We start from the raw sequence: 21,535 nt of genomic DNA on the forward strand, positions 1-21,535 counted from the left end.
TCATTTTGTCTCTCACAGTTGAAGTGTAGCTATGATGAAAATTACAGACCTCTATCGTTGTTTTAAGTAAGAGAACTTCAATCAGTGGCTGACTAAATCGTTTTTTTCCCCAATCATTAATCTGGTTAAGGTGGAACCGACAGGATGATGGGACGGATGGATGGACAAATAATTAACGAGTAATAAGAGAACAGATAAAACTTGTAGATCAGCAGTCAGGAAGTCTTGAAATCCATTTATTTTCCTTCCATCTTATTGATGAGACTGCTAATGAACCCTGGATCTAACGTTCTGCTTGTCTTGCAAAAAAAAACCCAAACTTAATACAATAAACAATAAGCTGGCATGATTAACAGTTTTTTTCAGCACCATAATGATAACCGTTTCATCACAGGTCATGAAAAGCCGGCTAAATTTAGCCGTGTAGTTCTCACCAAATCTGTGGAAACAGAACCGGAGCTAAAAATCACTGTAACACTTTCTACACACACACAAAAAAATAAAACAATTAAACCAAACAGATCCGGTGTCATTTCACTCAGTTTGTCTATTTAATATATAAAATACGGTAAAACATACGCAAAAAGGATAAAGGTTTCAAGGGACTTGGATACTTTGGTACAACAAACACTTTTTTTGTAAAAGCGGTATAGAATTTAATAACATATCAGTGCATACTTTGTATATGAAAATATACACAAACTGTATATCATTCTCAAAAAACAAAACAAAAAAAGAACAAAAACAGAAATATCTTCTTTACAATAAAACCCAAAGCAGACCAGCTCAACACAATATATTAGCTATAAATTTCATCTTTAGTATTTCATATGCTACATTATTCTGAGCTGTTTAAAAACTCATTTGTGATGCATGTCCTTATCCTTACTGTACGTAACATAAGCTTAGCTGTTACCTGTGTCCCATGCATGTTTATTTTTTTTTTATATTCCATGAATGACTAATTTCTGGCGTTCCACATTTTTTTATAAATATATTCTATATCTTGATTAAAACTGCAGCATTTAACTGGTATTTCCTTCATTGCATTTGCTAATACCACAAGAACTGATCGTGCAATTTTCGGCAACATGTTCCGAAATGAAAAGGAAACCAGTACTGTATGTTTATGATAAGGAAGATAAAAGAGTCTGAAAAAAACAAAAAAAAACAGCTGGCTATCCTACACAAAAATATAGCAGTAAAATAAAAGCTCCAGAATATCATCATCATCATAATAAAACAGACGTCTGAACTGTCACCAGCACAAATCAATCCAAAAATAGTGAGTCTCTAAAAAACATTATACACAACAGGATGGGGTGCAGGTTTCCTCATATAGATTGTCTTGTCACTAAACCGCTGGATTGGACAGAGAAATTCTCTTTGCAAAGTAACAATGAGATAGATCGTAGTGGCGTCACATTTCATTCGCCCACCGGGAGAGTCGGTAGAAACTGGTCACGCTTTGTGTTGGTGAATATGAAGCTGAGGCGGGTTATCTTAACACAGAAACAGGAGCACATACTGGCTTTTTTGTGCTACAGAAAATCGATATAAATAAACTTCGGAAGAAGAACTGATTTAAAAAAAAGCTAAATAAAAATCATTTTTTAAGTGCTGGTTGTTAGTGATAATGCACCTCTGCTAAAGATATCAGAAAAAAAAAAATTAAACTGAATTTGCAAAATTGGCAGCAAGGACAGCTTTTCTAAATTTACCTTCAGTTCCAGTTGATCAGAGTGTGTTGAAGTCTTTGATTAATAATCAAAAATGGGGATACACACTTGACAATGCAGGCCCACTTCTCTTATAAACTCTTTAAAATGAGAAACATGACATTTTATTTCAGAAAAATTAATCATTAAGAGAACAAATGCAGGTTAAAACTACTGGAACCTGCAAACAACACAGGAGTTTATTTTACTACCATGAACAGTGAAAATATCTCCCAGCTTCAAATCATTGGGTCTAAAAAAAAAATCCAAATTGACATTACTTGAACTTTTATAGAAGAGATTTGCTTAGTTAACAATATCAATGGGAGAAGGACTGAAATAAAATAAGAATTCAAATAAAACTACTGCAGATTTGGAGCTTCGACAGAGGATCTATGATGCTGTGGGCCTTTTCTCTGCTTCATTCCCAGGGAATCTAGTTCTAGTGCACAGAATAAGTCTTCAAGAAATGAGGTGGACTCTGTAAAGCTAAAAATTAGTCACCACTGGGTGTGTTTATAAGATAATAGTCAACACAAACCTGTTTCACACAAGAAAGAGTCTCTATAAGAGAAGGGCATCTAGAGCAGCAATACATCTCCACAGTAGGAGGTAATTTAGGAGGCTTTTGAATACATCATTACCAGGAGTGCAAATAAGCATGAGGGATGCTGCTTTTTTTCTTATTATTAGTACAAATTATTGAACTGTGATTATTCTGTAATTATTCTGTTCTGGTTGAGCTACATCCTAAGGTTCATATTCACACACAAATACAGAGAAATAAGCTATTTTCTTATTTCAAAAGGAAAGTTTAGCATCACTGATCATCAATTAGGTTTAGAAGTGGATCAATGTGACTCATTACTAGACAGAATTCAGAATTTTCCAAATACCCAGCATCAGATTAATAAGAAACTAAGCATTTCTTGTGCTTTCTAAGAAAGGGGGCCCTTTTCTCATTCAATTTAGAAAATATTGTTTTCGTTTCTGAAAAGAAACCAAAACAAGATAAACGGAGAGTAAATGAAAGAGTAATTTATTAAGTCTTAAGAGTCTTATCTTTTTTATGGGCTATTTTTCAAGAGTAAACTGCATTGATAAAAACATTTGGATGTATCTAAATCACTTAATCAGAATCAACCGTAGGCAACTGCAATTATTTTCTATTGGTATAAACTAGAGATGCACCGACCTGCCAACCAACGCTCCAAATAAGCCCATTTTCATTTTAACTGCAGGCCAGATCCTGAACCCCTCCTCTTAAAATGCAGTAAAACTCGGGACTCATCCTTTTGGGTTTAAAAATACATTAACCAACACATTTAGGCTCAAGATTTGAGATGCCTACTTTGCTGCATAAATGGGGTCATTTCATTTGGATTCAAAGCCAATATTAAGGAACCTGCAGCTTCTCTGCTACTGTCCGAAGACAACAATAATCTGTACAAACGCTGAAAAGCTTGATCTGTGCATCTCTGGTGTTTCTTTTTAAAAAAATTATATTTAGGGGTCAAAAAAGCCACTAAAAAGCCACATCTGTGCGTCTGAAAGAGATATTTACCAGTTTACAGAAATTTCCGTTACCGTTTTCGTTTACCGATTTCTGACCGTCTGAGGTTTGTTCACAGAATCCAGGACTGTTGGTGTGGATAATCAAACTTCTCTACGCCTGGAGCTCCATCAGCAATCAAGAGAAAACTCTTCAATTAACCTGGGTTCACACACTTACAGACTAACTTCAATTGACAGATGAAACTTATCAAGAATATAACAGAAAATTGAAACCAATCTGCAAAGAGGAAAACTGGTATCATCTGTCTAAAACATTTTTACATGGTACACTTAATTTAAAGTGTATTTCATCTCCATTGCTAAGATATAAGTGAATGGCAGTGTCCTAATAATAATAATAATTCTAACAATAATAGTAATAAAGAGTTTACATCACGGTGTACGATTTACCTTCATTTGTGGGGGGTTTAAAGAGGTGTAGCGGGAGAATATGATAACACCACGACCAAGCAGGCCTCTGTGAGTGAGACAAAGTGCGCACGCCATCAACACTAGAATAAAATAGAGGATTACTGAAACTAGTCCGACACCCACCACCCACCCCCCCGCTTGAAACATCTCAAAGTCACACTCATATATGCGAACAGATCCACTGAGAATCAACACATTGCTTGTTTTTAGGGATACCTAGCAAAGTCTATGCAAATATACTCATTATGTACATACACGTGGTTGAAGCCAAAAAGCTATTTCACTTTTTCGCCGACTCAAAGCGGTAGAAATATAGAAAAAGTCTTTTTCCTTTCACTTTTCCAAACACGGCTATGGAGGGATATAGAGAGCTAAAGAGGACATCAAAGCTTTTGTATAAGGAGTGATTTTTTTTTACCTTTCTTTTTTCTTTTTTTTTTCTTTTTTATACAAAGTCGGAATTTCTACCTCTGGACGACTATAACGGACCTGCAAAACATGTTTAAAATACCAACATATAAAGAACACTTGGACTCCGAAGAACCAAATACTAAAGAAACAAAAAGAGGCTCGTTAAAGTTCCTATGCATCGTAAGTGGATGGTGAAAAGAAGAGGGAGTGGCTGGATTTCTGATCAGGAGCTGGAGGAGATGAGGTGAAGAATGGCGGGAGGAGCAACCCTTCGGTGAACACAGAGTCTGCAGTCAGTGTCCCTCCACTGAGTGCGACATTTGGCATTTGTTATCAAGAGGAGCTGATATTGGCACTCTGGCAGGGTGCTCGACTCCGGTCCGTTTGAGGGAGGTTTTTCATCATGGCGGCAATATTCCTACCAACAGGGTTCCTACACATTATTCATGGGAAAATCCCACATTTTTCCACATCAGAGCTGTCAGCCCTTTGTGTTAATTTTGAAACATAAACCTGCAGATGTCCATTAATCATCTAAAAGAGACGTTTCTACAGATGGTATGGTTTAAATATGTAACAGGGAAAAAACAGGAGGAAGGAAAGAAGGAGACATCTGACAGGAAGGAAAGGACAGAAGAGAGGAAGTGGAAAAGAAGAGAGGGAGCAAGGAGTGTAGAATGAACACCTCAAAGTGGGGAAAGACATATGGAAAGAGTGTGCACCAAGAGTGAAGGAACCAGGACACAAAAAAGGACACAAGAAATGCAAGTAAGACAAAAAGAAGGACATAAGGAAATAAAGTAGAGCAATAGGAAACAGAGTTACGGCACTAGAAAGGGAGGCAGCTAGGAAAATAGGACACAAAGAAGGAAGTAGGACACAAGAAAGAAAAGACACTAGGAAAGACAGTTAGGAATTAGGGGAAAGATTTATGGTGGAGAATAACGCCTTGAAATGCACATTAATTATTCAAATCTCTTATCCTGGACCTGGAAAACAAGGAAAGCAAATTTTAGATTTTTCCAGGCTGTGTAGAAACCCTGCACCCAAATGAAAACCCGTCAGAGTCCGAACAGTCGCAAGATTTCTCCAGGGTGAAGTTGCAGGAAAAGATGGACAGCACTCAATGGAAACAATGTGGGATTGTGAGAGCAGGAAGTGGAGCGTCATGCAGCAGGTGTCCCGTAAAGTCGAGGAGCCACCAATCCCCCGCTGGGAGCAAAGTCCTGGCTCCACGTCAATAGAATAGTCACTGAGAAATCACGGGAAAAATGTTCTGTGGTTGCGTCAAATTGCATAACAAAAAGGTCGAACACCTCAGAAATCACAACACAGGAGTCCATTCAAGCAAGAAGGCCTTAAAAATCTACAGTCCCTTAAATCAGGGGCCAAATCCAGCTGAGCTCAGAGCTTGATATCCAAACCAGTTTCTTTTTTTAAATTTTTATTATTTTTTGGCGAAGCCCTCCAAGTTCAGAATGACGGCATATGATGCAGGACAGGTGCAGAGGCGTGATGATAGTGTCACATGGCAGTGGGGCAGGGAGGGGGGCTATAATCAATGAAGGTGGTGCAAGTGTTTAAGAGTCAACCAAACTTCCCTGTATTTTAAAAAGAGGCTGCTCCTATGTGACCCAGGCATCCAATCTCATGCGCTTCACATTCCCTCCATCCTGGTCCGGTTCACTTGACACTCTGAGGAACTCTGTAGCGCCACCTCCTCCACCACCACCTCCACCTCCAGTAGTGCAACCACCACCGCCGCCGCCCGCAGCGCTGGCATCATCCCGATCGCTACCTTCAAAGGAGCTGGCGTTGCTACTTACGCTGTCTGCAGGCGAGCGGCCCGTCGGGGGCTCCAGGCAGAGCAGGGAGCTCGGATACTGAGGTGGAGCAGTCAGGATGCTTCCTCCAGAAACGGAGGATGGGGTGCTTGATGGGGGTGGAGCAGGAGGAGGACAGGGGGTACTCCGATCCCGGCCGGGCGAGACCGGCTCCGACTTGATGCTCACGCTGGAGTTTGTGTTGACAGTCAGCATGGCGCCTTGAGGTATGTGGGTCACCGGCCTGAAACGGGGTCAGAGGGGGAAAGAAAAAAAAAAGATGGAGGATGAGAGGCAGTGCTAAAGAATAATCATGATAAAAATTACTCTCTATCAGCTTTTTCCAGATTACAAACGAAGACTTTAAAGTTTTATTGACATTTTATGAGATGGACCACAACAAAGACGCCAACAATAGTCAATCCAAAGGAAAATATTCCAACAAATGTACTGAAGGTCGACCCCATCTTCCATGCGGAAGGATTTGGCATCTTTGAACATGAATTTTTAGGAGCCTTTGATTCTTAATTGGAATTATGTTTAGACTTTGACATCAACCAACTCCACTGAAGCGCTCTCTGTATGTCTAAGGTTGTTTTCCTTATTAAAGATAAATGTCTACCTTCATTTTCTGCCGTCAGAACTAACCTTCAATATTATACTGCCACTACTGTGTTTTACAACAGGGATGGTGTATTGAAGGTTACTTTTTTACAACAAACATTTTTGCATAAGGTCAAAAACCCTTGCAATGCGTTTTCAGTTTTCTCTAAAAGGTTTGTAGTGAACTGTCAAAGGGATTCTTGTGGCTTTCTTTCAACAAAAATAAATAAAAGAATAAATTTTCTCAATAAATGCCACAGTCAGGTTAATGACTTAAAAGTTGCCTACTAAAATAAAATAAAAAAATCATCATGCATTCTTCCTTCTTTTTCCAGGCATACACTGCATTATGTTGATCCATCACATAACATCCCAATAAAAGGATTCCTACACATTTATTATGCACAAACCCCCTCATTTTCCAGACCCAACTAAACAGATTTACAACATTCAAATGTCCAATGAAGAATTTCCAACACTGCACAAATTGAAATGTGCAACATGGATAAACAAGAAGGTAGTACAGATTAGGATGGAGCAAAGGAAAAGTACAGAGTATACTATCATGTAAAAAAAGAAAGGAGAGGGGTATGAAACAATGCAGTAAGGAAGGTAGGACACTTAGAAAGCAAAGAACGAATGGAAAAACAGGAAATAAAAGAAGGAGACAAGAAAGTATATGAGAAGGAAAGAAAATATGTTATAACAAGGAGGAAAGAGGACAGGAAATTGTATAAGGAGGGAAGGAAGGACATAAAGGACAGCAACAGGTCAAAGTAAGGGAGCACAAATAATTTTTCCCATCTCTCAATTAATTTTTCCATTTTTTCAAGGCCTGGAAAACTTTACCAGAATTTGTAGGAATCATATATTTATATATTTATATATATATATTTATATATATATATATATAAATAAAATAAAGCATTCATGTTTGAGGTTGTACAGTGACAAAATGTGAACAAGTTAAAGGGCTTGACTACTATTGTAAGGCACGGAAACAAGTCATTCAGCACGTTTAAAAAAAAAAGCATATGATCAGAAACCCAGAAGACCACTTGTGTCAGAACAGAACTCAACATTACAGAGCACAGCACCGACAAGGAGAAGCCACACCCAGTTATTAAACAACAGTCGTTTTCTGAGCCCTTTAAAAGCAACGCAACGCTGCTAACAGCTCCCAAAGGGTCAACAGAAGCATGAAATGATTGGTGTGATGTGACAGGGTGGTTTGCAGTGAGTCAGCAATGTGAAAAAACTCCAAATAAGGTGAGGGTAGGGGGTGGGTGGGTTTGATTGGGGGCTATCTGGTTAGAAGACATGGTGGAAACCTGAGCTCCGTCGCTTTCCTGTTTGACAGTAGGCATGCTTAAATGGGGGGGGTGGGGGGGACAGCCAAAAAGCAGTCACGAGACACACAGGAAAAAGGAAGTGTGATACAGTACCGGCCCAACCACTCATCTCTACCCAAGAGCAGGTTGGACGGAGAGCCAACACTGTGGGAAGAAAACAACATGTTGGAGCCCAAACCCAAAGGGAACAGGTGGATTAGAAGGCATGTGAGGAGAAAAGTGTGAAACATTACTGCAGGCAACATTTGAACCACTGCTGATCACGACAGCAGTAATGCTTTTTGTTTGCAACAGATCAAATATCACTATATTTTTAGGGTTGATATACATTTACCACTTATATTTCAGATCAGGGGCTTTTATAAAGATATAGAACAGTCTGTAAACTCCTCTTCTTTAACATAGATAACATTTATCATTTTAAATCCATTACAGCTAAATGTGTTACATCCTTTGCAGACATGAACAACCTTTAGTTTGCTTTTATCTAAAGCCAAATTCAGTTATACGCTTAAACGCTCACTAAAGCCGAGATAAGTACATTTCAAATGTGAAATACGGCACATGTAAGCTTTGTCTTCTTGTTTTTCTAGCTTCCCTTCAATTCCAATCCTGTACCAGCGAGAACATCAGAACATAGGTCCAGAAGATTTAATATCTTCATGAAATCAGCTTTCTCACAGATTTTGGACATTATTTTATACCTTAAATTGCTCTTCAGTAACATTTGTTATCATTTTATTAAGAACCCTCAATATTTGCTTCTGCAAAGGCGGTAATATTTTTAATGCTGATGAAGGTTCTCAGTCATCCAGGTCATAGTCATTCCGTAAAAATTCAAAAAATATCCACTGGACTTGGTTTTCAAGATTTGAAGACGTTTCGCCACCTCTCCAGGAAGCTTTCTCAATTCAAATGTCTGGATCCGCAGTGAGTTTGAGTCTTATATAGACAACGCCTTGTATCGCTTGGAAACATGCAATAGAAACCGATGAATGGGTCGTTAGTTCCATCGTTAGCCTGTAATATCTGAAACTGTCTATGATTCTAGGGGTCGGTCGTTAAAGGGGGGATTGTCATTAAGGGGGGGATTGTCTCCTGTAATACCTGAAACCTGTCTATGATTGTTAAGGGTTGGTCGTTAAGGAGGTATAGTTCACCGGCTGGAGCGGGTGAGTCCCTCGTTCCTCTGTGATGGGGTGGGGGGTTTGGTGATATCTGGAAGGGATCATGTCTATGATTGAATTGTATGTTTTTGGAAGCTGGAATCTCAGTCCACCACCTCTGTTTAAAGTTGGTTTTTCTCTCTTAACATAGATGGCTTCCTTCACGCCCCTCTCAAACCACCTATTTTCTTTATCCAGAATATGGACATTCTGAGAATGTCCATATTCTTAATACACTTAATGACAATCCCCCCTTTAACGACCGACCCCTAGAATCATAGACAATTTCAGATATTACAGGCTAACGATGGAACTAACGACCCATTCATCGGTTTCTATTGCATGTTTCCAAGCGATACAAGGCGTTGTCTATATAAGACTCAAACTCACTGCGGATCCAGACATTTGAATTGAGAAAGCTTCCTGGAGAGGTGGCGAAACGTCTTCAAATCTTGAAAACCAAGTCCAGTGGATATTTTTTGAATTTTTACGGAATAATATTTTTAATAGCATTTATTTGTTTATTATTTATTTGGTTTGTTGGTGAACAAGACTGTAGAAAAACTAATGGATGGATTCCCCTTGAACCATAGGTGTGCCTTAGTCCGACTCAGAACCCACTAAGTTTTGGCGGTGACCCTGATCATGATCGGATTTAGGAAATTTTAAAAGGATTCCTTGACATTGCAAGGAACAAGCACCACATTTTGCTTTAAACTAAAAGAAAGCCTTGGTAAATGTCTGCAAAATATAACAAAGTTTTTAGTGGTTTAACGTGTTTGTACAGTATAGGGCCATTGAGGATTCTCATGTGTAAATCTAATGTCTCAGATGTTTAAAATGAAAATTTGAAACAGTTAAAGGGCGTGCAGCGGAATCTTTTTTTTTTCTTTCCAAAACTCCAAATAAACTCTTAGAAAGCTCTGATGCAAATATGACTAGTGACTCGTTTTCAAATCAAGATCATTTGATACGCTGATAAATTAGCAGAAACCAGTTTCTGTAATCATCGTGTATTAAAGTCCCTTCGCATATTCTCACTTGAATTAAGGTTTGGACTTTAAATTGGACCTTTATAAGACATGAATTGGCTTTGGTCTAAACTATGATTAGATAAGTAATTTTTAAAATAATATGAAATAATTTTTCTCCTTCAAAAAAATGTTAGTCCTTTAAATTCGCTGACTCACGTAGTTCCAATCTCTTACTCTAATGCAATATCTTCTGGACATTAGTGTTGCATTGAGGCAGGAAAAATACAGAGCGAACCCCACCGCATCTCACAGACAAAGTCATGACATTTCACACACACTAGCAGTGGCTGTTCACCTCAGATTTGCAGCCAGACTGGACACTTGGCTAGACAGCTCGCTGCTCTGTTTGTCCACGCCCCACATGCTGTGGACAAGAGGAGAGGACACACTTCAAGGATCTGCTGTTCATGTAACCAAAGCTCAACCCGAACAAATAGTCTAATCCAGATGCTACCTGGTCATAACTCCTGTGGGAAAACAGTATTGTCAAGCGCATAAAAAAACCCCAAAACCCTTAACAATTCGATTTGCTGTTCCAAATTATTCCTGCATAAATCTTTTCCGTATGCCTTCAGTATGAAAAACTAAGTACATTTTTTTAAGCTGCTGAGACAATCATTTAGTCATCAAGTCTCTCTAGTTAAATAAGTAGAATTTTCAAGCTCTTGCAGATGTTTCTTTTATTCAATTATTTTTTCTTTTTGCTTAATTTCGACTCCTGTCCCTCAGTCTTTCTAAGGAGGGTTTTAGAGGCAGCAAAACTGACCTATGGATCATTGAGCTTTAAAGGTATAGTGGAGGATTTTCACAAATTTTTGAAAAGACCCGCCCTCTCCACCTAAAAAAAAGCACATGCACAACCCTGTACCCACTCCTGAGAGGGAACACCTTTTAAACGTGTGTGAGAGCGTGCACAAGCCTATTTCTCCTCGTGCATGCTCTGTTTAAAAGTTGCTGTTTGCATCGCTCATACAAGCTTTCTTTTCAAAAGAAGATTTGCAAATTTTCCACAATGTCAGACTCAACACCGGTAACTGAAAATGGGGACAAGCAAGTAGGACAGCCTTATGTAAAGATATCACCAGAATGATTGACAGTTAGGAGGACCAGTTATTTTGATGATCCACCCAGAAAAAGAACATCCTCTACTATACCTTTAACACTCAGATTAAGAACTTGGCTAAGAACCAATTACAAAACGGAGCATCTAACTCTCTGTTACCTGACAGAAAGACAATTTATTTCCCTTTTTGGAACAAAGTTCCCAAAAATATTTGAGGCCTAGAAAGATCGTCTTGTGGATGTAATCTGATAATTTTCAGCGTGAACTGCCCTAAGCTTGAACATAATGGTCATGTTTCTAATATAATATGATTAAAAGTGTACTTCAGCTTAAAAACAAGACCATTGTAAATAGCAGGTCCCCACACGTCTTGGACAAAACGGTAATGCCACTGTTGAGAAATTACCCCCGGCCAATAATCAAATGTTACGGTCACAAGTAAGACTTCCAGTAGTGGGAACAAAGATGCCATTTAGTTACAAAAACTTTGATCAAGCCCCCGTGTACTGTAGTTGATTTAAAACAAGCCAGGGAGAAGTATTCAGATTGATGTCATGACAATGGTGACATGCAGAACCAGTTCACTAAAGAGGATGCAAATTGCTTGCATTTGAGGTCATGGTATGTATATAATGCAAGCAGCTGGTAGGGTCAGTATGTGAGCTGTAAGGATGTTAACAGAGGGCTTGGAGCTGTTAGATGAGGATGTTTCAACCAACTTCCTAATATTTGAAAAAAAAAAATAATAAAGAAAAAGACAAAAAAAAAAAAAACAGACTTACACCAAGTTGCTGAGAGAAGCAAGGTTAAGCTGTTGTTGCTGTTGTTGTGGCTGTTGCTGGGAAACAGCTTGCTGTTGTTGCCAGGTGGACACACTAGTCGGCAACAAGCCGCCGGGGGACGCAAGAGCGTGTAAAGCAGTGATGTCTGCACTGGTGAGCTGGTACTCTGAGGGAAAATAGAAGTTACATTTAAATTCTTATTCCCACTTCTGTGTAAGCCCAGATAAAACCAACAGCTGAAGCTCATTTAGCAAGAAAACACTTTAATTGTTTCACATTTAAACAAAGGGACTGGTCCAAACAATGAAAAATTATATGCTACATATAATACTATGTATAATATGTATAATACTACAACAGTAAAAATATTTGTGATAAGCCTTTAATTTACGATAAAAAAAGCTCAAAGCAATCTATATATTTATCAATACTTAAATAGAGACAATGGTGCATCAAAAAACACTACAAAAGGTTTTTTAAAAGATACTGCGCATCAAAATTATTTGTTATTGAAATGTATATCAAGGGTTTTTCATTGATTGTTGAGAAACCGAAAAATCCTTTTTTGAAAGTTTTTTTTAATGACAGCTGTTTTTATTTATTTCAAAACTACTGCTTTTTTTAAGGGGATTAAAAACATGTATAAGGGGTTCCACATCTTTCTTTTTTAAATCTAAACGATTACTGGATGACTCTTATCAGCTCACCGCTATCTTTCTATCATTTTTTATCTTTAACAACCACTATCAAAATTAAAATTAAAATAAGTTAGTTCAATGTTTATGTATTTCTTTTTAAGCATACAAAACTCTCTGCTAATGACATGCTGGTTTCTTTGAATGATCTTCAGGATATACTTTAGATATTACTCATTGTGAAAAAACACTTTATCTCTAAGGATTTTAGACCTTTTGAAAATGTAATTGTGTAAAATCATTTACAGCTTCCGCTCTCTTCCATTCCCAACTAATTTTCAGTCTTATGAATTTTCCCCCTTACCTGTGTTGTATGCTGTAGGTATGGCAGAGAAGGGCAAACCCTGTGCCAGGAGGCTCGGTGTGGCTACAGACACCACGGGCGTGGTGAGCGTTTGTGCCACTTGGGCTCCTGCTGCCAGCCGCTGGGCATTCTGACAAGGAATGAAATAACATCAACAAAAACTAAAACAAGGACATCCACTATGTGAGCCAGAGTTAGGATCAATTTCAGTACATTTGATTTGGACATGCTGGGAATGACAGATGCACACATGGCTGGACTCAGAACGATGTTACACACTTAGTAAACCTCTCTGTGCGTTCTTGATGACGTAGATCAAAAAACACACTCCCTTACATTTATAAATTATGGAAGAGAATTACATCAAAGGCAATTTATTCAACCTTTGGTTACAACGGTGGATTAGGATTGAAAAAAGAATGATTCTGATTCAAATAAAGCTTTTGTTAAACTTATAACTGCACCATTAGGAGGAAAATATATGTATTAAACCATTAGTCTGAAGTATATCAGCTTTATACTTCAATAAAAGAAACACATTTGTCAGATTACAATTTACCAAACATTTTAATTGACTATTTCCTGAGGCAATTTTTATTTAGCAATTCAAGAAAATGCTAAAAATTCATTCTGATTGTGATTAAAGCAGCAGATTTAAAACTGTTGCTGTTATTTTTAACAAAACAAGCTCTGTATTATGGTGTCCTACAGGCGTAAAATAAATATCAAATAAAGCGCTGAATGGCTAAAAGAAATGGTGGAAGTTAACCCCAACCACTGCAAAGTTACTCACATTCATTAGGTTCATTTATTTGTTATTAAAGGTTGCCTTTTTGGCTTTGCAGAATCTAATGAAATTTATATATACTGTAAATATAAAGTTTGACATTTCTTAGTTACATTGGGTAAGAAAACAATTACTTAATAAGTAATTATATTCTATCAGTTAAAATGTACTATTATAGTAACTCAACAAAGTTGTGTAAACGTAAGATACTCTTCCAGCCATTTATGGTTGGCCAAGATTGTCCTGTCCAAAGTGGGGTTAGACATGGAAATGTTTTTAGGGTTGAGTATCTTTATCAGAGCAGCAAAGGTGAAAAACCTACAGCATGAAAAGGTAGCATGTTCTCAACAAACGAGTCTACAATCCTGCTGTCCAATCCGATTAAAAACTGGTACCAGCCAGCTGATGAACATTGTACATCACACAGTGACATCTTCTAATGTGCTCACATAGAAATCCATCAGTGTACTTTCAGCTAGCTGCTACTGTATTGCCAAAAGCATGGCTGCAGAATCGTCAACATACGCACGAGACAAAATGAAACACACTTAGAGAATTTTGTAAGTGGACTTAAAGTTGGCAAACCTCAATTTACTACTTACTGTTCCCAAACAAAAGCAAAAACGCTAATCTTCTAAATAAAAATATTTGTTCTGCTGTTATCAGATTACTGGAACTACACCCATCACCACTAACTTGAGCTGCAAAGTGGAGCATGATTTAAATGATAAAATCCTCTCCTCTTTAAAATCTTCATACTTTTTTTAAATTTATTAATTACAAAATGCTGGTAAAAAATAAAGTCAGATCACCAATTTCTTCCGTTTTCATGTATCAAAAGAGTGGTGAACTGAAAACATTTTATTTATATATTTACATTTCTGTTTATCTTAATGTCAATGATGTTTTAAAAAATACAGAATAATCGAAAATGTATCAGTTTTTTAATATCTGACATATCCCTTTAATGTTTAAAGTCTTCCATGCCTCTTTACTACTTTACAATGAATTAACCACAGAAGAGGCAATCTATTTTTAGGTTTATCTCTTGAATTATCAGTGGATATAAAAAGGCTTTGCAGTAAGAAGCCAAAAATGTGGTAATCTTACACTAGAATTACCTTTATATGAGCTAAGAAACGTTCATCAAGTTTGGAATTGCACTAAATCCACAAAGAGAGCCGAGGCAGACCTCAAAGAGTGTAAGATTTCATTATCTGGCTTTGCGAGGAAGAGGAGTGAGGGACCTGGCACTGTGAAGTGATGAAAATTAATTGCCATCTTCTGGAAAATGAGAACCTAGACAGTAGACTTTAAGACAAAATTGTAAAACAGGGAGAAGGACAGCGACCATCTGCTGCAAGCAGCAAAAATTACTCCTAAAAACACATTTAGCTGAATAACTATTATCTTATTATTTTGTTTGCAGCATATAGAAAAGGGATGCATTGTTCCAATTTGAAAACTGATATTTTTATAGTTGTATTGTTTATCTTGCACTGTAAATTTGACCTTCATCTACACTCCTTTTTAAATTTGTATTTCTACCGTTTCTACTCGTTTGCTTTAATTTGCTTGCCACTTTTATGCTAATAAACATAAATATACACCCGCTCAGGAGCAAATAAGGGATAATTCTAGTTTGTTCAATGTTTTTATAGAAGAAAACAAGCATTATTAAATCTGTAATCATGCTAACATTGTCACTGCAGGTGTTGAATTAAATAAGCATGTTTTTGCTTGCTTTGACTACCACAGATGTGTCACAATAGGAGCAATTTAATTTACAGAATTGAAAGAGTGAAAGTAAAACTAGAAGTCGAACACACTTGGACGCTGGTAAAAGTTGGTTGGCCTGTATGCAGAATGCTAAGAAGTTTTTTATTTAAGACAATCACTTAAACAGCTTCCACATAAATACACTTTTTCACCCCATTTATGATGGTGTAACCTCGCACAACATTCATTCCAGATTTTTTTTAAGATATCTTAAATGTTTATCTTTTTTCCAAAGCTTTTCTGAAATATCTTGCTTTATCCCAAACTCTGGAAGCCAGTGGTTATAGGTGAAACAACATTGATGGTTAAATGCCTTTAATGTAATTCAAAGCAGTTATAAAAAAAAATAATCTCAAACATTGTGTTGGAGAGTGAGAATGAGTGTGTGAGACTATCGATGAACAGTGAAACATGCCTTGCGGTGCTTCGCACCACAATGCTAAGTGAGAACAACACCCATGCTTTAGATAGCACCATACAGTAGATGAAGTGAGTCCAATTCAAACCTCCAGGAAATCAGGCGAACATTCCCGCTAAAGTACCATGAACGAGATTATTGTAGAGGGCTGGATTCAAAAATATCTCTAACAACTAAAGACAAATGCTTGAAGAAACATCCACGTATCCTGAACCACATGCAGTCAGTCAAACTACACACCATCTGAGGGAAATGTTGGTGAAACGAGACTGAAACTCCTGCAGAGTCCTGCACTCATGCTAATAATGTGCAGACAACTGACTGGCATCGACCCATGCGAGTGATATATGTGTTTGTGGTGGGAGGTGGGGGTGTGAGGGATCACCTCGTTTACCAATTCCAGTTCATCCTCTGTCTGCAATGAGTTGTAACAGAGAGGGTTATAACTCTGGCGAGGCTGCATAAAACAATAAAATCAAAACCTAAACTGATGCTACTTCATTAAAGTCATCGTCCCCGCTGGTAACACTACAGGTACAACAGCTCACTGGTAAAAATAAAACAGTTGCATTTCTAGAAATGTTTTTCAAAAACTGATGTTTAAGCAAACAATAAACTTCTAGTCTTATTTTGTGAGTCAAAATTGAGAATTTGTCACCAAACCCCTGAGAGATTCACAGACATAATCATTATGACCCTTAACAAACTCGGCACTGTCAGACTTATCCTATGAGAGTTATCCTATGCTCATGTCTGAGTGAAACTGAAGAAAATTTATAAAAACTTGATTATTTTAAACTATAAATGTGTAACCAATGAGTGCATTGATTGATTTTATTCTTCTTTAGTAAGAAGCCAACTTGATCAGCCCTAATGACCTTCCAGTCATCAACAAAAAGATCAGACCCCTGTTTCATATTTAAGCGCCAACAGGTCACGCTAACCACAACATACGTAGATGTGTGGGTTTCTGTAGTTACTGATGGGAAAATACTTTAATTTCTTTATTTTTTTAAATAATAATGCAAAATTGCATAATTTTAATGCAGCAATTTCTGCTGATGCATCTGTTTTAATTTTTTTTTTTGAAAGACAGGAATAAGATTGTAATAGATAACAGGAAGGCTTAAGAAGTAGAAAAAAGTTGCTCTGTTTGATTCGTTTGAGGTTTTACTCTCATAAAACGTACAGGATTAGAAAAGCTGGCAGTGCTTTGACACCAAACACAAAAAATATGGAGCGAGGGATTTACTTGATCTCTTTGTTGGGTGCTGCTGATTGTTCTTAAGACGAACCTCACTAGTATTTGCAAGAGAAATAAAGAATCTATCCAGAGTCCGGTCCAGGATTATTTACACCGACTGTATCATCTCAGTAAAGAGCCTTGAGATGATGTGTTATGAAATGACACAATATAAATAAACTGAATTCAATTCAATATGCAACAAGGTCATGGAACAAACTTGATGCATTGCGGAGCAGAATAACCTATCTCTGCTCGAAAGGCTAGCAAATTCGAGTACATTACGCAATACATTTGTAGCATGACAAAAAAAGACATACTTAGCAATACTTATAGTAAATGGGGCATGAGACTGAAATGCGCGTTGGATGCGCAAATAGAATGAAACAAAATTTTGCTGGAGTCAAATCCAGACTTTTCTGTCAACTTGCATTGCGTTAACTAATCCAGGATCTGGTTGCGATTTAGGATGATGGAGCCCAGCGGAGGTCTATACTGACTCGAACCGACAAGAGACACAGAAAAGTGCAAGGACATGCCTCCTAATAGATGAAGCAGCGAAGCAAGGCCAGGTGGAATTTCACTGCAATGTGCCAATTGTTGGCGAAAGAGACAAATGTCAAGTGACTAACACCTGGCAAAAAACGAAAAACATTTGCACGGTTTATGTTTGGTGTAAAAGCACCTTTAGAGTTAGATTTTAAGATAGATATTTAGTGTGTGCAGTGCCTTCTTTCTAAACCCACTGCACAAGACTTGACTGTTGAAAATAAGCTAATTGAAGCCATTTTAAGCCAATAAAATACTATGACAATAGAGCTTCGTAAAATGACACCAATATTAAATTCTTTGGTTTCATATGAACAAGTTGTCACTGAGATACAAACATCCAAAACAATTGAGAATTGAGATTTGCACAACTAAGAACATGTTGGTGCTACTGAAAATTTAGAACAATACAGACTTAAAAGAGAACGTTAAATCTGAAGAAAGCACTCTGATATTGAGAAAGTAGGGAGAGAAATAAATATTTCGCTACAGAAACATCCTGGGCAAAACTGGGCTAATCTAAGCCCAAAACATGAAACAATCTCACCCCTCGGTTATTTCTTTTACCCAAATAAAGGGGAATGTGGTTTTTAGCTATTTCCTGTGCAGTCAGGTGCATTCTGGAAACTGAAAATAGGATTTGTTTTTTCAGAAAAGAGATGAAAACTAGGAGAGAGAACTCATTATATCTTTGTACCTAATTGATAACACTATTTAAAATCAAATCTGTATGCTTTGTAATAATCAAAAATTGTTATCTGCATAAGCTTCAGACTGAGTGGTTGAAACTAGATGTACCCAGGCGACCATAGTTTAACTTCGCTGATCTCACCATCTGCATGAGACTCTTTCCACCCTGTGAGGTGATGACTTGGAGGTCTGGCTTACGGCTGTTGACCATCTGCGGGCTGGGTGGTGGGGGCGGAGACTTGGCCGGAACTACTTTCCCCAGGCTGTTGCCGTTGGAGACGGTGAGCAGACCTGGGGAGGCCCTGGCGCTGGTGTATCCATTAGCTGCGGGGGAGACAGAGGTTTGAATGCATGGAAATCAATAAAGATCAAACAGGATAGATCAGACAGTATGGGTACGGACAGGGTGCGAGTTGTGATACACGCTTAAATATTCCTCTAAAGGGTTCACATTCAAATACCAGTAAAACTAACAAAATGTTTGACGATGCGCCAATGTCAAAACATCAGAGGGGTTGGGTCAATAGAAGGAGGGATATTGAGCATGATTAGAGATGAGCAGGGAAATATGGTCCTTTTAAGCCCCTCTATGGTGTCTTTATGCTCTCTATCTAATCTTCGATAAATAAGAGTTTAAGAATCTCATTTACTTTTAGAAAAAAATTCATTGAACACCTTTTCATAAAGCAAGAGACAATGTCAAATTGTGGTATGCTGAGGATGTCACGAGGCCTAAAATAGAGAATCCCTTTCGTTACCGTCCAATCACAGATGGTGCAAATGAGAAATAATGACTTGATAACATTCAAAAAAGATGCAAAAGTGAAAAACCATGACTGATAATACTTTTGGTTTTACATAAAAGTAAATAATCTACTCACAGACTGGACTTGGACATCCTCCATTTGAATTATTTAAGTCCCCTCCGAGGAGAGCTCCTGTCAAAAGAATAAATACAAATGTAAGCAAAGGCCATTTAGTTTTGTAACAAACACACTAAATCAAAATTACAGATCAAAAAATTGAATTAAACTTAACAGTCGTGCCAAGTGACAAGTGATATGCAATCTTAATGAGAGTTTTTAAGGTTAAATCCCTTTCAGTTTACACCACAGAGTAATCAGAAAGTTGTATACAGTACTTTAAATGTCAGGTTTTCTTATTATGTGCAGGCAGTGTGTGTTGACAAAAAGAGATAGAGAATATCCTGTTTGTCTTAGGCTCCACTGCTTTTATGGTTTTCAAGAAACAAAAAAAGGGTTTTGGTGTTTTCAGTCAAATATAAACCGAAAAATCAGCTGTTATGAGAAGAAATTTAATGAGAAACTGCATTTTGATGACTTGCAAAAACATGCACTTAATTTAGCCAGAGAGAGAAAAAGATCTTGACAGACTTTGCAAGTCATATCCCTTTTAAGCTTTCAATTTTGTGGAAAAAGCTCGACTAAATGTTGATGGCCTTTTAGAAAATCTCAGTAAACCTTATTATTTACAACTTGGATGATATACAATATATATACTGATATATATACTGCTTATTGACTTTTTCATAATGCTTGCGGCGCTATCCATGCAAATAACCAACATAAGCTGTAAACTCTATAACCATTTCTATCTAGAATATTAGTAAAATCCTGTTAACTGCAACTTTTTTTTTTAAACTTTTGTCCTATTTTATGTAGAACATAATTTACATATAAAAGATGTTTAAAGCTACAGTGTGTAATTTTCAGCGACATCTAACGTTCAGACTGCAGACCGCAGCAACATGAACATCTCCCCCCCACCGCTTCTCCCCCCCAACAGTACGGCGAGCGTTACGGGACAAAATGTCTTCCACGACGTCCGCATCACCTACCTTCTCAAGTGATGAGGTTTGTTTACATAGATAATTTTACAGATAGTATTTCATTAGTCTGTGTAGGGTATAGATTTCATGTAGACTTAAGATAATAAATATACCCATAATGGGCGATCTCGCAATGGCTAGTTTGTTGGCTCTGCGCTGCCGTAGCGCAAAGATGTCTGCCTCCATGGCTGCGAGACCCGCTCCTATGTAATTATAAATAACGAATTCTAAGGCAACGCAAATATTAAGGTTAAGAGGCTGAGCTCGTAGATGATGATAAATAACATAGTTATGTATAACTATGTGTTATATTTCTGACTGTATATCCCTGTAATTATTACACACTGCAGCTTTAAATAAAATCAGGTTGGATATAAGCAAAAAAGGAGGAGCAATTTCATAAAGAACTAACGAACCAAATCAAAATAAACAATCTATTTTTTTTAGATGTAGCAATAAAATACACACTTTAAACTTTAAACACCATTTCACTAAACGTTGTGGAAGATTATAGATGGCAAGACGTTAGTGTATAAAACCCATTTACACTACTTTAGGTCATACTAAATGACAAATCCTGGTTTCTATACTGGTTGCAATTTTTTCTCCATCTAGGAAAAAAATGCTTTGATGTCCTTTGCATTATCAATTGCATTATCCAATTGAGTTTCAAAGTCTACCTCTATATTCTTATCAGCTTTTTCTGAGTATTTGATGAAATATTGTAACAATATTGCTCGGCACATATTAGTGAGTGTAGGATGAATCATTTGCACATTCATGTGTTGTCTTTTTCATAGGACAGTGGTAAAATTTGTAGCACAACATTCAAATATGTACATATAACACTGGTCCTCCTTTGGGGAATGCATTCATATGCAAGGATACTGAGCCAAAAAATGTATGTAGGTCAAAAATCAAGAGGTTCTGTTTTAGTGGATTAAGAGGGAAAAAAGTCACTAAAAAATTAAAAAGTTCGCTGCATCTGAAATAACTTTCCTAAACACTAATTTTGTGCCTGAGAAAAACATAACAGCTTGTTTTGAGGCATATAAATGGGTAGTTTTTGGAAGATGTGACTGTTTCAATAGTTGCATGGGTATTTGTTTTTTTTATTTCACTTGTATCTCCTCTCCTACAGTGATTATTACAACAAAGACTTTGACACAGTGGCAACACAGACTCTCTCACATCGTGCAGAGTCACATTAGCCCATCCCTTCAGGACAAGGATGGTGTTTTAACCTTTACTATGGGTGTAACTGCTTAAAATGCATGACTTTT

At 37.3% G+C, this 21,535-nt stretch overlaps 1 protein-coding gene across 7 annotated transcripts in view; it reads right to left on the reverse strand.

Moving 5' to 3' along the window:
- Positions 1 to 4,111: 4,111 nt before the first annotated feature.
- The window catches only part of LOC119779633 (myocyte-specific enhancer factor 2D homolog), a 39,218-nt gene continuing 21,794 nt past the window's right edge, over positions 4,112 to 21,535 (reverse strand). For 2 of the 7 annotated variants that reach the window (XM_038279342.1, XM_038279341.1), the window contains exons 6-13: positions 19,285 to 19,341; positions 18,546 to 18,727; positions 16,307 to 16,336; positions 12,938 to 13,067; positions 11,939 to 12,104; positions 10,389 to 10,457; positions 7,987 to 8,037; positions 4,112 to 6,182 (exon numbers count right to left, since the gene is read on the reverse strand). In XM_038279342.1, coding sequence (XP_038135270.1) covers positions 5,741 to 6,182; positions 7,987 to 8,037; positions 10,389 to 10,457; positions 11,939 to 12,104; positions 12,938 to 13,067; positions 16,307 to 16,336; positions 18,546 to 18,727; positions 19,285 to 19,341 — 1,127 coding nt within the window. In that variant the 3' untranslated portion in view covers positions 4,112 to 5,740. The remainder of the gene's footprint in view (positions 6,183 to 7,986; positions 8,038 to 10,388; positions 10,458 to 11,938; positions 12,105 to 12,937; positions 13,068 to 16,306; positions 16,337 to 18,545; positions 18,728 to 19,284; positions 19,342 to 21,535) is intronic. The other 5 variants (XM_038279347.1, XM_038279346.1, XM_038279344.1 and 2 more) reach the window with 4 other exon arrangements.

The sequence above is a fragment of the Cyprinodon tularosa genome, unplaced genomic scaffold (genome assembly GCF_016077235.1).
Source record: "Cyprinodon tularosa strain WSP-4 unplaced genomic scaffold, ASM1607723v1 ctg15, whole genome shotgun sequence".
NCBI lineage: Eukaryota > Metazoa > Chordata > Actinopteri > Cyprinodontiformes > Cyprinodontidae > Cyprinodon > Cyprinodon tularosa.